This window comes from Harpia harpyja, chromosome 6, assembly GCF_026419915.1.
Source record: "Harpia harpyja isolate bHarHar1 chromosome 6, bHarHar1 primary haplotype, whole genome shotgun sequence".
NCBI lineage: Eukaryota > Metazoa > Chordata > Aves > Accipitriformes > Accipitridae > Harpia > Harpia harpyja.
In genome coordinates, this window is record NC_068945.1 from 15,861,036 (window position 1) to 15,878,715 (window position 17,680).

The 17,680-nt window shown below is 49.5% G+C and overlaps 1 protein-coding gene across 2 annotated transcripts in view; it reads right to left on the minus strand.

The window, feature by feature from the left end:
• Positions 1-5,371: 5,371 nt before the first annotated feature.
• The window catches only part of LOC128142980 (chromatin remodeling regulator CECR2), a 97,609-nt gene continuing 85,300 nt past the window's right edge, over positions 5,372-17,680 (minus strand). For both annotated transcript variants that reach the window (XM_052789772.1, XM_052789771.1), the window contains 10 exons: positions 15,321-15,450; positions 14,996-15,033; positions 14,802-14,893; positions 14,390-14,516; positions 12,562-12,992; positions 11,288-11,416; positions 10,335-11,157; positions 6,894-8,301; positions 5,931-6,036; positions 5,372-5,650 (listed from right to left, as the gene is read on the minus strand). In XM_052789772.1, coding sequence (XP_052645732.1) covers positions 5,645-5,650; positions 5,931-6,036; positions 6,894-8,301; positions 10,335-11,157; positions 11,288-11,416; positions 12,562-12,992; positions 14,390-14,516; positions 14,802-14,893; positions 14,996-15,033; positions 15,321-15,450 — 3,290 coding nt within the window. In that variant the 3' untranslated portion in view covers positions 5,372-5,644. The remainder of the gene's footprint in view (positions 5,651-5,930; positions 6,037-6,893; positions 8,302-10,334; positions 11,158-11,287; positions 11,417-12,561; positions 12,993-14,389; positions 14,517-14,801; positions 14,894-14,995; positions 15,034-15,320; positions 15,451-17,680) is intronic.

The following is a 17,680-nucleotide window of genomic DNA, read 5'->3' on the forward strand; positions in this document are numbered from 1 at the left end:
CAGAGAGGTAGGTGGGCAGCGGAGAGTGAAAACCAAAGCGCGTAGTTCATTATGTGCTGGTTAAAAGCGTTTTCCTTCCGCATGGGCGGCAGGGGTCCTGCCAAGCCCGAATGTGCTTTATCCCCATCTGTATGTTAAACAGGTACAGATGGGGAAAGGCTGGAAGGTCAACGTTTGAGATGCTTTCTCAGTTACAATAAGCACACACTCTTAAAGCTTGTCACATGGCCTGCAGCTGCAACGCTACTTTCACAGCCTGCTATCTCAATCTCAGCCTTACAGAAATGTTACAGCACACACACCTGCTCTTCAACCACCAGTGCCGAACTAAAAGCAAAACAGGAATTCTGCAAGAGCAAACTCCTCTAACACCAATGCACCACAGTAAAAACTTCTTAAGTGGTAGCTCTGGTTAAGCACAGACCCAGTTGTGTGGTTGGTCTGCAGCGAGGGGAACCAGGGGCAACCACACCATCACCAGTTCTCCTGTTTGTCTTCTCCAAGCCACCCCTCGGGATGGTGCTTCCCCGTCACTTGGTTCGACACCTTCTCCAAAACTCCACAATGCATCTGGCAATGCACCGCCTCCTCGGAAAAGGAAAGCAGAACAAAGCCATCACGAGCAAAGCAACAGCCCAGGCTCAACACAGAGATGCACAGAAGACTGACAGAGATCAGTAGAGGGAAAAAAAGAAGGTTGTTTTCTAATGATACTTTCTTTTTTAATGGAGAAGTGTTGGGGTGAGAAGCTGCAGGAGAACTGCCTCAGTCAGCAGAATGAAAGACAGCCTCTGTGAGTAGCGTTCAGATAAGACATCAAGAAGCTGATAGCTCTCCAAGACCCCGAGAAACCACACTTACAAAAATATACACAGGAGATTTGTTTCGGAAAGTCTGCATGGGAAAGGCATTTGGCAGACAAGAAAGAATCAGAAGCTCTTCCAAGAAAAGTGTCTCCATGTACTTTAAAGTCACAAATCAAACCAGCTGGGCCTTGAAGCTTCAAATTTACTTTCCTCTTTTGTCCTCCTCATTGCAGGCTGGTGCCTTGGATTGCTACTGAGTGGTTTGGTGGGTCACACCATGGAATTTACAGACTGCAAACTTCTGCTGGACACAGCTAAAAATCACTGTGAAGCCTCCAGTGACTGGCCTTCTTAAAATACTTAGTTAAATTGCCAGGGCCTGTAGGACTTAAGATGCCCAAAGCTTCCAGAGTCCCAAGGGGAGTTTATACAATGGCACTTATAATGGCAATTGAACATCTCAGGATCTTGGGAACACCACACACCACTTGCAAAGGAGGCGGTGGTGGGGAGAGCAAGAGGCTAAAAAGCCAGAGTAGCATAGAAAACTCTTCTGAGAATATTGGAAAATTTTGGCATGTTCAAGCATGGTCAGCATCATATTTGTTCTATGTATTATATAGTCTCGTTTAACAAGAAATCCGTAATTATAGCAAAACACGTCCTCTGTATGGGAAAAGTAATAGCTACAGGAAACTTTGCAAAGTCACTAGCTCAGGATGCTTGCTGCAAAAGGACCAACAGTTAATATATTATACTACAACAGCGCTGGGAGATGAGAAAGAGGGCTTCCAACCAGAGTCCAGAATTTCTCTGTATTGTGTTAAAATATCATTTAAGATAGTGACACAAGTATGGCACTCAAATGCCAGGATATTTTAAAATGCAGCTACATTTCTCCTGCACTGTATGCCAACCCATGGCAAAAAGTACCACTCCGTATGTAAAGAGCTGCCATTTTACTCTCTTCTAAATCCCTCCTTAAACCCGTCTCTTTCACAACATCTACAAAACAGCCCTGCGCAGCACAGGTTGGGAAACCATAAACTATGAAATTCACATTTTCTGCTTCTCCCTGTACATTTCCACTGGTGTTCCATCCCAGCAATCCACTCCCAGCCCCATGCCCTCTGAGGGGTGCCCATTTTCTGTGATTTGCTCAGATTGTACCTACCGAGATAGAGCTCTGATTTTTGGGGCATCCCTAGATGTCATCATAAAAAGAAAAAAAAAAAAAACAAACCAGCCAAACACTTATGAACAAAGCATTTGAAAGTCTGGAAACTCAGAGCTAAGATTCCACAAGCAGCTCTACATCTTCATGTGCCCTGTCCCCAGGACAGCCCTATCCCTGTAGCCCAGCCATAGTTCCTCCAATGCTATATTAGTGCTATATAGTACTTTTCTAATATAAACCATGTGTCCTCACAACAGCAGCTTGTTAGTCACTTTAATAAGAATTACTGACAACATCAAAAGCCATTTACCTAGAAACCCTCCCAGGAGGAGTCAGCTTCACTACTCTGTTTTGTCTACAATCTGCAAGTCAAACCCTTCTCCCAGACTTGCATTATGTCAGGTGAGGTATAATATCTTCATGTCGCACACTCCACATAGGATCTTCAGAGTACCTATCACTAACACTCCACTATGCTCTCCAGGCAGACCACAAGCAATTCTTGCCTTTCTTATTCATCCCCTGTTTTAATCTGGGCTTGGTACTCATCCAGATACCATGACCACTAGAACCATGTTTTCAGTGCCAGTTCCGTCTGAAGGCCAAGAGTGTTTCAGCTTGGTGGTTTTTTTTTTTTATAGCTTCCAAAAACCTCCTGTTCCACAAAGTTCACAATGAGCTGAACGAAAGGCACTTCAAATATTCAGGTAACTGTCTGTGATACAGAAGACACAGGCTGAAGTACAGCAGGGGTTGTTTGCAGAATCTACATTCACATTTCCAGAATTTCGAATACTTTGCTACAAGTTGTATTTTATAGTTCCTCTATTTTTAAATGTGCTATTTCAAATTATTTTTATATCTACAATGAACTAAAGATTGCTTTACAAGGAGAAGCAACCATGCTTTCACTTGTCCCAGGTTTATTGTCTTGAAGAGCAGTTATACTTGCACAGTTTTTCATAACTACCTACTACTGCTTCAGTACCTCCATTCAGTGGAGGATCTAGACCTGCATTTCTGAGCAGCTGGGGCACCTCTGGAAACCCACTGCCAGCTGACAAGCCAGCAGGAGACCCTCAGATCTGGGACAAATTTGGATGAGCCATAGCCTAATGTTCTTGGGTGGGGAGAGCAATTACCTGCTTCTCAGTCAAAGGACAACCTTCAGGATCATCTATTCCAGTTTACACCAATCCACCAGTGACAATTGCTCTCTGACAGATGAACACAAACACAGAAAAAAACCCACCAAAAAAAATCTCCCTTTCATAATGTAATGGCATCTATAGATAGAGATTGTAAGTAATTGACATTATACTGAAGTCTTCCTTTGTGGAGGAGCCAGCTGTCCCAGGCAATTCACTGGACTAAGCAGACAACAGCTATAGTTCACAGGCTAGCTGCAGCAGTGGGTACGAACAATTGCATTTATAAACATGCTTGTGGGAATAGCATTAAGAAGTTTAACTCCTGTTAGGCTTGGAAAATGCCTTGGCCCTACACAGCTCATCACAGGCAAAAGTACAGTAGCAACAGAGCAGTGGGACTCATTGGTAATTGGGCACTAATGTGGCAGTGCTTCCTTTCTCATCTTTTAGGCTTTTTGTTATTCCAAAAGCTTAGGACAGAAGGAGTAATGGCTCAGTCAGATGCTACCTGCCATTTGCTCAAACAGCTTTGCCAGCACACGGTAGATCTACACATCAGGACAAAGGTGATGCAGTCATGCATGCTAGTGCAATCCAGCTAAAGATATGGGTGATGGCACCATCCAAGACAACAAAGCAGCCAGAAGAATTTTCCAGAAACCTGGAGACAAAGACCCTCCCCTAGCTGGTACCACAGACTAAAGGACATGCTGCTCTGTCCTCACTTCTGCTGCCACTTGTGCTTTTGCTAGCACAATCTGTCCAACACATTGGCACATCCTCCTTTTAACCATACCGCTGTCCCCCAGGGCAACCAGCAGTTTGCACTATGGCTGTGGTCCCAGCAGATCTTGCTGCCCTATCTTCTCACACAGCAACTCCACCTTGTTTTACCCCAGCTCCCCCAAGAATAATCAGCTGTATTTCCTTGTTACATTTAACATGTGAGTAAACGTCTGCAGATGAAATTCATATGAAACTCATTTGTCAAACCTACATTTAAACATTGGTGCCTGGCAAAGCACTGGCACACAGGGGTTCCCCAGTGCAGTACTGCAACTGGTGAGGAAAGCCCCTGCAGACTGCTCACAGGCTCTGAGGGAAGCTGCCACTAGCCCTGTAGGACTTGCTGCTACGGCATCAATGATGGCAAAGGTAAACCAAGTCAACTCGAGCACACAGCCTTCTCGTCCCTCACCCCCTGAGCCATGCCACCTCTACATTTGATTTCATATCAGTGCTTTCTGATTCACCGGCAACTTGCAAACACAAATCCAACGCCATTAGCCAACAAACGGCTCACACTGCAGCAAACCAACCATTCCCCCAAAGCAGCCTCATGCTATTCCTTCACAGGCAACCAAGAGTGGTCAGGAACCACAGGGTACCTTCTGCTTCGCTGCTGCTAAGAAGTGAATATAGCCAAGGGACAGAGAAAGAAAGGTGGGGGCTTGTCTCCACTCCTCAGGCAGCAGGGCAGTACAGATTTGCACATTATTTGTTCTGCTGGATAGGTGCTGCTCCACCGGTTTCACTGAAAGAAGTCTAAGATGACAAGTTATGTCATTTTCTGCTTTCTAGAGCATACATTTCTCCTATGAGAAAGGCAGGGAGAAGGGTATTATACTAGCAGAAGGGACAATGCCATGAGTGTCCTGTCCTGGTTTCAATTCCTGGTCCTGGTTTCCTTGTTCCCCCATGATGACAGGAGCTGGAAGTGCACTCAGGCCCTAGATCCAGAGGGGTGGAGGTGGGGGTGAGAGGGGAAGGAGGAAGAAGACAAGAGAAAGAGGAGGACACGTTATGCTCCTGAGCAATTCCTGTTATTAAGTCAACCAACTGTCAGGTCGTGTCTCGGTTGCAGAGGACAGGAAGAAGGACAGCAAGTCATCCATCACACGTTCCCTCACCTCTCCCCGCTCCCCCCAAACCCTCACCCTATCCTGAAAGATTTCAGTGTGATATGATTGTAAACAGTTAAGGATTCCTCCAGTGCTAAGCCCACTACAAGCTGGGCCCACCCCCTCCCCCGTTATGTACAATACATTCACCAACAACAGAAATTTATTTAAAAAGGCAACAGGTTAAATTCTGTAAACTGGATCCAGCTCCAAAACACACACATTAATACTACAAGTAAAATTCCATCATCGTCCTCTTCCACCCTGAAAAATATACCTGAGTTTAGCAGTCAATGAAAGTTTCCGCCCCCACCCCCGCCCTCCCCACCCAAAAAATCCCTCAAACCCTGAACGAGACGCAGTCTCCGGTCATGGAAAGCCACTAGTTTGCGATGCTCGCCCTGTGGTGGTGAGCCAGCTGCTTGGCTGGCTGGGGCCCAGCACCGCTCCAGGTTTCCAACACAAAAGCCGTTGCGGCACCACGTTCCACGGACCCAGGAAGCTACATGCTGCTTGGGCGAGGGGAGGGTGGGAGGAAGGCCTGCCCCTCCTCCCCCTTGTCCAAATCACGTGTGGCTTTCATCTTCGTGAGGTCCTTCCTTCCTCAGACTAGCTCTGGAAGAGGAAGAACAAGAGTTGGAGACTTTAACTGGCAGCTTTAGAAAGGAATAACCTCATGATTGCATGCAACCAGTTCAAAGCTAGCACTGCCGGTCCACCTAGGTTACATTTTACAGTCAGCTAAGACATAGAGACAACCCCAACTCCTCTGCATAGCAGGAGTTCATTTCCCAGCTTCCTCCAGTGCTTCCCCTCTCATCAAATACTTTACTCCTTTAACCAGTGGGAAGGGAAAGACTCGCATTTCAACTCTGCTCTCTTTAGCAGCCCTTACTTGATCCAGAGGCAACGCTGATGGTTTTTGTGACGTCAGATCTTCCCGGGACATGGTTGCTGTAGGCATCTTCGGGAAGGGAACTTGAGCCTGATGCATTTGCATTCTGGAGCCAGGTTGAATGGAGAGAGTTTTAGCACATGAACACCAAGAGCAAATCCCGTCTACTTTGTCGAATGCATACATACAACATTCGCATACAAGCATGCATCTCGTGTATTCTTCTTTCTGGCTTTCCCCCAAAACACAACCTTTAATCCATGCCACTCCCCCAATGGCTTAGTTGTAAGCCAAGCTCCCTGAATGCTAGAAGGAGCACTGTAATGCTGGGACTATGACAAAACAGTAACAGTTGAAGCACATTTATAAAATCTGAACAGGGAATTTTCGGAGTAGCAGAATTTTCCACTCGGGAATAAAATGTGATATGCACAGTCTCAGTGAGAAGTACTTTTCTGTGAGGGAAATCTGAGACAGAGACGAAGGGACAAAGGGCAAAGTCAGAGGAGGGGAAAAGGGGGCAACACTGAAGTAAAGGAGTTTGTAACAAGAGGCTAATTTCCACTTTAGTTAGCTACTCTGCCTCACTATGAGAAAGTTGCAATAAAATTCTTGCAAAGAAAATGGCAAAAGTCCATTTGATTAAGAGATGCACAGCCCTGGATGACACATTAACAAAACACTATCAGATAAAACAAAGCACTGGTGTGGGGATGGATGGGACAGGCTAACAGGTCTCTATCATAATGATTGCTACTTGTTTTAAGGAGCTGCAATGAGACTTTCACTACAGCTTAAGAGACCTCTTACTCCAAGGGCCTAAGAGTCACCTGATAGCCTTCCAACTTCGATTGCCATCTCCTCTGACTTCAAGCCATATCCTTTCAAGGATATCCAACACTTATCATCACCCAGGCATCATCCCCCTCCCGCCTTGCCTTCTCGTAGAAAACATGGTCTTACCCCGAGGGTCTATACAAGTCCTGCGGTGGCACCCCCATGCCACCTCCACTGCCTCTCTGCTCCATCAGCAAGGCCTGAAAGTGACCTACATTCTCCTCTCGGCAGCGGTACAGGGGTCCCTCCTGAGGGAGGCCGTTGGCCTGCCCGGAGGCCGGATGATGAGACAGGTGAGGATTCATGGGCGATCCATATGTCCTGGGCTGGAAATGACTGGCGGGATGTCGGGATGCGTAAGGAGAGCCAGTCTGCAGCATCACCCCGTGGGGAGGGAAAGCCGACGGGCCAAATCCCATCCCCGAACCCAGGTGTGGTGGGGGGGCTCCGTAGAGGAACTCCCCCGCTGCCACCGAGCTTTGCCTCTTCGTGGCCGCGTTGTGGTTGTCCAAATCAAGAAACTCTTTGGGACTCTCCGGTCTTTCCTGGGACTCCTCGGACTTCTCATCTTCAGGCCCCAGATCCTGCCTGTCGCTCGGAGAAACCTCTTTGGCACTCGCTACGTCCATGCGGTTGGGAGAGGCCAGGGCGGCGCTCAGTGCCTCGCAGCCCTGCAAGCCACTGGCGGACCCCCGGTCTGGGAAAGGGGGTCTGGCCAGGGGCGGGTGGGCGGCGGGGTGCCCGCTGGGGCTGGCCTGGGGGTGGAGAGGCCTCTGCCAGTCCGAGTAGCCCTGCGGACAGGCGTAGTAGGGCGGTCGCTGGTAGTGGTGGTAGGAAGGCTGAGGCTGCGGCTGGTAGGGGTAGGGCATGCCCTGGGGGGGCCGATACCGGGGGAAGACGCCGGGGTGGGTGCCGCTCGGCTGGAAGCCCCGTGGGGGAAAATGCTGGGGGTGGGAAGCGGGAGGAGGCGGCTTCCCCCCCATCACAGGGCCGAACCCCTGCAGGCCGGGGTTGATGTGGTACCGCCCAGCCGAATTCGGGTATTCCAGACCAGGCATGTAGAGAGGGTGGAACTGGTTGGGGGCAGCCCCCATGGAGCCGGCGTCCACACCGGGGAGGCCGGTGCCCTGCCCCATGCAAGGCACAGCCGCTTCGGGGAGAGCCTTCCCGCCGCCACAGAGGGGCTTCTCCAGCAGGTTGGCGGCAAGCCCCTTCCCCTCGGCGCCGGCTGCCAGCCCCTCGCCCGCCGCCCCGTTCTCAGGCAGGGGACCCCCTCTCTCGGGGGCGGGCATCAGGTCCCTCACGCAGCCTGGGCCGCCGGCGTAGCTGCTCTCTGCCGGCCACGCGCCTTTGCCCTGCCCTGCCTTCAGGTCGCCCTTCACACCGGAGCCGTCCCCCTCCCCGTCCGGGGGCAAGGCGCGCCTGGTGCACTCCATGGGCAGCGGGGGCTTGGGATGAGGTAGGAGTTTGGCGTAGGCCCCGTCAGGAATGCCGATGCACTGAGCCTTCTCGTCGACGCCTGCCGGTGGCTCCACTGGAACGAGAGGGGAAAAAAGTCACACATCGGTCTAAATTTGGAAATCGGCCCTCCCCGCCCGACACATACGCACGCCTACTCACGCTCACTCAAAGCACACGTGCCAAAGAGTAATTCCTGCCAGCTTAACCAGGTCTACCAAAGTAGCCTTTCAGCATCTTCTGCTGCTGCTGACCCAGAGTTGCTGGGCAGTTCTGCCTGACAGGTCCCTAACATCTGGATGGAAAAAGTATCCCACTTTTGTGCAAATAGAAGAGAAAAAGAAGTGACTTTCTAAAGCCATGAAGGTCCTTCCATTGTAAGTACTCACTCTTCTGCGGGGCTGCAGCCACCCACACCCACCACACAGTCTTCCCTTCAGAGACCTTTAGCAATTCTGGAGTGCATTTTTACAAAGTTGGGTGACTTTCAGTAGCTGCTTCTTTTAAAAGAGCTCTTTTAAAAATTACTCATGAGATTGCACCTCTCTTGGAAAGATGCCACACGTGGACTGAACCCTCAAGATACAGCACACTGTAGTTTGCAAGCCACTGATAAGTCATACCGCCACTGGAGTAACACTGCACGCGTGGGTTTGATCTGACACATGGGTGTGCAGAGGCTGCCTAATGGAGAGGTAGAGTTGGGAAATACCACAGTGGCGTCCACATGATAGCAAGATAAGAAGTCAGGGTAATGGCAGCCTGATTTCAGGCTGCGTTGCCCTTTCTGATCCACAAACCCCACTTGCCCACATCTTGGGCAGAAGCGCTACCACACACCAAGATGCTGTGAAGCCGATCACAGCCATATTTTAACCAACTGTGATTTGGAGATGCGGCTACTCTGCCCTGCAATCACTCAATGTCCTCCCCTAGTCTCTGTTCTATATCCAGCACAGTTAAACGATGATGACTTTTAAGCAATGCCACACAAGGAAAGAGTTTCCTCTTAGTGCAAGGCACACGAGGGATCGATAAAAGATGCAAGGGTTTTGATCTCTAGTTTACCAGCTAGAATTAATGAAAAAAAAATTTTTTTTTTGATCTCTGGGGTTTTTTGATCTCTACTTTAGGTTTGTTTTATTTTTAAGGGGTTTTTTTGATCTCTAGTTTACCAGCTAGAATGAATGAAATTCAACTAGAAAGAAACTTGTGACGGCACACATGACACGCTGCCATCCCACCTGAATTAACACGGCTGCTCGGGGCTTTCAGGCAGTCCTGTTGTGTGAAGATTTTGAGAGCTCACAAGGCACGTGTGCATTTCAGAGGAGAAGCCATACTGACATATACTCAAAGGAGTATATTTAAACCAGTTATTCACATAATGTCTTCTTTCCTTACCTAACTCTCTGCAGATCCAATTTTTGTATTAACTCCAAGTGAGCTCTAGAAGCATCACAGCCTATGCTTTGCATTTGCACCCCATGGCAAACTGATAACTTGCAGGTATAGCTGGGACAGAGGGGACCTCTGGCAGGCTACAGTGAAACAAAACAATCTTAAAAAAATCTAAGTGATGGCTGGAGTAGAAAATATATTCCAATTTAGATTAAAAAAAATAAAAAGGTATGTGTAAAAACTGTGTGCCCCACAACTGTTTTATCAAGATTTTAATTATTTTCTAGAAAAAAACCCCTGCTTTTGTTGCTGAGCCTCAGCCACTGCTTAAAATTGGCTCTGGTGAGCCTGAAGCTCAGGGCATATTTTCCACTTCTCTAGTGGCAAAAATCCAAATAAAGCCACATTTGCAGACAGATTTTGTGCCTCTGCATGACGGTTAAGTTTTGGGCCCCTACAAGTTTGGAGCCCAAGAGCAACAAAGCTGCCCTAGGGGTGCTCCTGCTCCCTCCCCACAAGCGCACACCAGCGGGCAGAGGGTCTGCTCTGGCACGGGAAATGGCGGTGCTGTGCAGCGGGCGGGAGGGATGCCTGGCAGGAAGCAAAGGGGAGGCAGGCAGGGGGATGCAGGTAACAGATGCAGGCAGGGAAGGTCAAATGCTGCAGGCAGGGGCTGCTGCCTTGGCGGGCGGGTTCTCGAGGTGTTACCTTGGTTGCTCTCCGGCTCCATGGTCTGACTGGTCGGATCCTGCGAGCTCCCGTTCCCCACGACGGGTTTCGGAGGTTGCATGCCGGCGGCAGAGGCAGCATGAGCCAGCTGGGGAAAGGGTCCGGGGAGGTGCGGCGGGGGCGGCTGGCGAGGGTGGTAAGGCACACCCGGCGGGCACACGCGGGAGGACAGCTGCTGCATGGCGATCATCTCTGGGCTATCCATCATGGAGTCCCCGCCCTGGCACCCTCTTTGAACCTGAGGCGGTCCCCCAAACAGAGTGGCCGGTGGCTGCGGCATCCTCTGGCCGGCGGCTTTCCCGGGCGGTCTGATATACCCTGAGGGAGGCACCCCGTGAGGTAGGAAATTTGATTGCTCGGTCCACTGGCTGGGAGGCAGCGGCGCCCTCATGGCCCGGGGGTCCATCATATGCCCCAGGGCGCGGGGCTGGAGCGAGGGCCCCGGCCCCATGGGCGCCTTCTCCTCCGGCCCCACGGCGCCCTGGCTGCCAGGGCCGTGGCTGCCATTCCACAGGGCTGGGTGCGTGCGGTTCATGTACTTGTAGGGCCTGTACATGTGCCCCGGGGGGACCTCCGAGCCCTCCGGTGGCCTCATGGGGGGCCCGTTGTGCCTCGGGGGGAGGAAGCCCTGCTGGAACTGGGCCGGCGGGTAGACGGTGTCGGGTGGGGGGCCGCTCACGCGCCCCAGCTGCAGGGCGCCCGGCCGGGGGCTGAGGCCAGCGATATGGGTCGGTCCTGCACACGCCTGCTTCTCTGGGGCAGCCAGCCTGTGCCCGCGGTGCTCGCTCAGTCCGACGGCCGGCTGGGGAGGAGGGGGGGGAGAGAGAGAGAGAGAGAGGCAGGGTGGGTCTCGGTGAGAGCCGTCACACTGAGGAGTGGTGGAGACCTGCAGGTCCCGAGGTGCTGAATCCCTTGGCTGCAGCGTTTCTTACCTGCATGGCAAAGTGCTGGTGCTGCTGGACCGGGTCTCCGGGGTGGGGCTCAGGCACTCGCGGCGAGCCGTACAGTTTCGTGGGATCCGATCCACGCAGGGGACCAAACGTTCCTGGCACGGCTGGTCTCTGGGGGACGAGGCGGGGTGTGGGAGGAAGAAATAAAACAATCTGTGAAGCGCAGAAAAGCAGTAGAGCTGCTGCAGGTGAGGGGAAGCCAAGGCTGGAGGAACCACACACATGAGCAGATGGGCTTTTTGGAGATACCACGAAAAACCTGTAGTGTCCTTCCTACGAGGTGACACAGCTCCCCTGCCAAAGCCACTCTCTCACACCCCAGCCATACGTCCCTGTGCTTAAGGTTGCAATACACTCACTTGCCACCCAACTACTTGGGAGCAAGCAAAAAGACTGGAGGGGGCAGTGGTTCACTCCAAGGAGAGGAGCGGACCACAAGAGTATGCAAAGTAGGATGATGGCGGAACTAGGATGATGGCGGAACATGCTGAGTTTCCTTTAAAATACTTGCTACCTCCAGCTCTCCTACTGCCTCCCACTATCTGCATCACAAGAATTGCTCTAAAAATTTTGTTTGATCTCTAGCTAACAGGGCAAGGGATAGCCTGGATCTCAGAGCAGCAGCTGATACACCACACCACAAGACATCATTGGTTAAAATGGAAAAGGCAGTGAAGGATGGGTGAGGAACAGCCCAGAGGGGAGGCAGAACAGGTGGTATTCAGAGAAGAAATGTTGGGCTAAAGAGAGGTCACTGCTGCAGTCCAGGGTGGCCTTGTGTTTGATTTTGTTTACTGCTTTTATAAATACTCAAGGCACGAATGCAGTAGTACACAGATGGCACAAAGTTACCAGGCATCTGTAAACAATTGAGACAAAAGAAGACCGGCTTGTTCAGCATCATAAACTGGAGATTAAAGAGGAAATGTGACTGCTTTCCATGCACAATGGGGTAACTGTCCAAGGAAAGAAGAGAACTGGGGGAGCCAGAGCTGGTGCAAGCCCACATGGGGGCATGCCAGCCATGGGAAACATTAGGAGACTGTTCCCAGGTAGTGTGGCAAAGACTGAAACTGTATCAGTTTAAATCTAAGGGCTGAAAAGTTTCAGTTGTAGAAAGCATAGCCCTGACCCTTAATCTCTGGGAAGAGGTTCTTGCCATGCAGTAGGGATTTCACAGTAGAGAGATTCATTCCCCTTTACCTCCCTCCCTCCACAGGCCTGATGGGTGAAGAACAGCAGAAACTGCTCCTTACCATCTGGCCGGGATGTGGCACAGGGCTGGGCATGCCGCCGTACTGCAGAGAGCGAGGGAAACCTCGTCCATTGGAAGGGCCCACTTCTCGAGGAGGCTGCATTGGGTTGCCACTTGGATCCTCTGCAGAGGACGAGGAGAAGGAGGAAGAGGAAGAGGAGGAAGAAGCAGGAGCCCTGGAAGTAGCTCGATATGGTGGAGGTTTTCCTCCATTTTCCAGGCGTTGCTGCCTCTTGCCCGGTCCATCCGGGTCTCGCGACCGAGTCCAAACACTGCCTGTACTGGAGCGGCCAGTCCGCCGGCTCCTCTTCTCTCGTCTCCCGTCTTCTCTGATCCAAAACTCCTCATCTGTGTCTCCATCTTCCCCAGGGAAGTGCTTCATCATTGCTCGATGGAAACACCTCTCTAAGTTGTAAGCCATCTTGGTGTATTCTGCAGTCAAAAAACCCAAACAACATCAGGGACAGAGCCTTATAGAGAGAAACAATTAAGCAACATCAGACTTTCCCCATCAGATAACTCATCTCCCCTCCACAAAGTTTCTTTGAGGAAGACGTGTTTCTAACTAGTCAACTTTGGTTTATGTTCTCTAAACTCCATAAGCAACGCAGCATCAGATTTGTTCAGTAACCCCACCAGAGGACAGGCACAGAGGCATGACAAAGTACCATTAGCGGCACAGCCTGCAGAGTCAGCATTAACTCAGTGTTCCAGCATAGTGCCAAGAATTACATTACGAGAAGCACCACCTCTACTTGCAGAGATGTGTGACCTGCAGAGTTAGCCAGCAGAGTGCTGAGAGAAGAAATGTGAACTTCCAGCAATGCTATTTGATTACATTCAAAGGCTTTTCTTGGACTCATTCAAATCTCTGCTGCATGCTACAAGACAGAGGAAAAATCAGCAAACATATTTATCCATGCACAGTTTCTAAAGCACTTGCTGACCCTGACACGAAAGCTACTGCCAACACCAGTGTCCCCATTGCATCATTTCCACAGTACAATTCTGCTCAGAGGGGCTCCTACTTTTCATTGGAGTGGATAGGAAGGAAAAGACATGTGAGAGGTGTTAGTGACAAGGGCTTGAAGCAAATGACTTTCCAGTTGTTTCCACTAAACTAACCCTGAAGTTTCTGGGGAAACAGAGCTCTCTCAGTGGCAGTGCAGGAATGCTTTTACTTGGGGCCCACAGCGACAAGCTGGGCAGCTCTATTTTCCCTTTCAAGGCTGTGCTGGTGAGACACAGTCTGCAGTGATGACCCACCATACGGGAAGTGATTTCTTACCTAAGCAACACGTAGAATTTTAACTGGCATGGCAATTAAACCCAGGGTTTCCCATTTGCAGACTCATGTTGTTCATTCAATAGCCAAGGAACTTAAAACCTACATTCTCCATCCAAAGGACTACAAGCCTAGTTCATTCCTCACTTTTCTGTGGTACTCAAACACTGGTAGCTAACCAGACTCCAATGCTTTTCAAAGTCTGTGTTAGATGTTATGAGAAAAAGGGACACACACAAGCATACGAAGGAATGAGCTCAGAAACAAACAGACTTTCCTCTCTTTGTATGTTCTACCATCACCATCTACCAACATAGGAGTCCCTTGGTATGCCATGCCCCAATTCAGCATGACCAAATTGTGCCAAAAACCTCGCTAAAGCCCCAGGCCATATTACTCAGGAGCTCCTACTCCTTCGGCCAGCCTCCCAAAAATACCCTGAAAGAGAATATGCACAAACCAAGTACTGGTGAGCGGGAAAAGATCACTGCTTGCTTTGACTGAGCACTGCAAATATATGAACTTAGCATCTTACTGCTCTTACCACTGCCTTCACCATTGTACTTAAGACAGTTCCTGAACATGGTCTTCATATCGCCCACAAATTCTTCCTTGGTGCAGTACTGACCTCCATTCAACTTCTTCTCCATGCTAGAGATGTCCATGGGGGCCTGAAACACAACAAAACGTCCCTTCAGTTACAGCAAGCATAGTGGGGTTTACAAAGTTGCATAGCTAGCTTCCTCACAGAGAGGGGATGGGGAGTGGAGGCTGCTCTCCTGAGAGGCAGCACCTCATCTTTGGTTTCCTTGACTTGTAAGGCTAGAAGGGACTACTGGAGTCATGCAGTTTGACTGTGAGGGTAACACAGGCCACAAAACTTCAAAACACTTCCAAAAAACTGCATCCCAGTCAACAAAGTGCATCAGTCAAGATGGCGGGACCACTTCCCATACCTTAATGATCTGGTAGTAGTTGGGAGCATACGATTCATCAACAGGCTCCAAGAAGGGCCAAGAGTCCTTGTGAGCCTTTACCACATCTAGAACTGGCAGTAGCAAAAGAAAGGTGAACGGTTAAACACACACACCCAGAGGAGTATTCTGCTTTGAGCAAGTCATGCAAAGGGGAAAGCTGGGGCAGGACTAACCTTTGTACATGGCTGTGAACTCATCGTCCAGTTCAAAGCTGTAATGGGAAGCGCAACAGTAAATATGCAGGCTGAGGACACGTAAGACATGCTCTCGTACTTCATCTTCCCTTCTACTCCACACACTGTGCCATAATGCTGACAAACAGGCCTTATCACAAACACTCCTCTAGCATGGACCAAATCCAGATGTTTCTCAGCTTATTGCTCACTGTTCTCCAACCTCAATTCTCCCTCCTCATTCCTGTGAATGATCACACTCCTCTCCTTCTCGTACTCACTACCTCAATGCACTCATATGCTGCATGCCCAGTTGCATACTCACAGATCCTTGGTCCTTCGCTCTTCCCTGGTAGGGGAACTGGGATCCAGGTGGGAAAGCTCAGGGGGGAGCTCCTTCCCCTGTGCCAGCAGCCAGGCCCGCTCTTCACGAAGCTTCCTCCTCCTGGCCCGTTCTGCAGTGGGGAGGGAAGAGAGGTGAAAAACCATTCAGCACTCCTTGTCAACAACATCTTGCAGGGAAAATGAAGGCAGGTCCTGCATCTCTCAAGAACTCCAGTGAAATGTTCTTGTTCTTTCAGCAAGAGCAGCAACAGCACAGGAGCAGAGGAGGTGAGAATACAGTGCACCATCAACACGCCTCTTCACTTTCTCTTGAATTTACAATCATTGATTTTGAAGCATTACTGTGATACAGATGCTACCCTAGGCAGCTTCCAGACAAATTTGTGACCATGGTTTGTTCAATGCACAGACCTAGGCATAGATCAGCACTATGGAAAGAGCTGGCTTGTTAAGTTACCATCCTTCAGATGCCTCACCTCAGCCGGGTGAACTCAAGGCAGCTGGTTTTGCACTGAAATGGATGAAGAGCAGTGCTGAGGGAAGGGTGAAGTTCTACCAGCTGAGTGGCACTGAGTAACTGGGGTCATTAATATCCTCCACCACCATGGCTAGCTTTGGGAAGATTGTTCAGGTAGGCCTTCATGGCCAGCAGCCAGAGCAAGCAAGCTGCCACACAGGAGGGCCACTGGGACAGCTTTGGTTTAAGAGGTGAGAGACAGGAAGAAGCAACGCTGGTAACATAACCTGTGGTTTGCAACCGGACAGCTGGCTAACAGATTGCTTCATAATAGAAAGTTTATGGGCTCTTATGAACCTCATTTCCTTTTTCTTATAGGAAATGTGAATTCATTTGACTTACTAAACACCTGCGGTTGTACCAACTTTCTGTAGGAGAAGAATTCTGTGAAAGTAGTGTTCAAGGAGAGATGTTATAGGAGTAAGACCCCAGAAAACAGGCCACATCAGGGAACACCCTGAGTGAAAGAAAGATGGGGGAGACTTGGCTAACACCTTCTAGCAGAGGCTCCATCTTTGGAAAATGCCAAAGACTCAAGAAGCACCAGCTCTGTTGGAAAAGTAGTAATTTACTGTCTTACTCCGTCAGTCAAAACCAAACTTGGGATGGGGGTTGAGGGCACAAGAAAACTAGGAATAGCTACAAGGTGGGTATTTCCAGGGGGGTCCATGGCCAGATATGTCAAAGACTGGTAAAAGAAAGTCCAAGTTTCCTGTTAGAAGACTCTGGGTAGCACTGAAGTTGGGAAGACAGGACTTGCATCTTAGATGCCCTACAGAATCTAACAGCATCTATTATAACATTTAATGATGAGAAGTCCAACATCAAATTGCAGTTAACAGAGATTATCTGAGTCTGTCCAAGCACAGTTCAGCACTTAATGCTTCTTCTGTAAAATTAGCACCACTTAGATGACATCGTAATGGATGCCCAAGTGAGAAAGCTGAGTAAAACATGAGGCGATGATTTGGGCAGCAAAAGGAAAATCTCATGGCAACAGCAGCCAAGAGGTAAGGTGATGCAGATTTTAGAAATCCATCAAGGCCTGCCAAGGATCTGACCTGGTAAACTGACAGGAATCAAGGGAGCCCTGGTACCAGAGTGGAGCTCATTCAGGATTAATGGCGGGTCCCTCTACCACAGCAAGTGATTAATAAAGGATGTTAAAGATCACTAGCAGAGCTTGTTGTCATGCTCTTGGCCTGGGTTGAGTCCTACCCAGCAGCTTTCAAAATCTCACCAATGCCCTAAAATGGATCTCAAACAGCTAGGAAGTCATATGTGTGAGAGAGAATGTTGGAGCAGCATCTGGGAAGAGAACCAGGAAACTCTAACCTGCTGTTGTGGTAGAAATCTAGAAAGCTGCTTTAACTCATAAATTCAGGGAAGTACAGATGGGCCCAGCAGGACGCTCGCTACCTGGGGCACATGTTGGAGTGGGAGGAAGTGAAATGCCAGACTGGAAACAGGAACGTGATCTAAAAACAGGCATACAGTCCAAAACCGAGAAGCAGGTGAAGTGCTGATGAAGTTCATCAGAGAGCAGATATTTCACCCTGTGTTTCACATCACCCCCCTACAGAAGACCTTACAAAATTAATGTTAAATCCCAAACACACTGCAAAATACTTGAAAATCTTTGTTACCCTAAAATCTCTGTTGACAGATGTCCAGTTTTAACAAGTCTGAACCAAGCAAAACGAATTACTTCATTTTCAAATCACTTTCTGTCCTTCATAAGAACTGTCATGAAAGTAAATGCTAATGGAGGGTGTGCTTGTCAATAAGTAAAGATGGTTAAGAAGCCAAAGTTTCACCTCAAT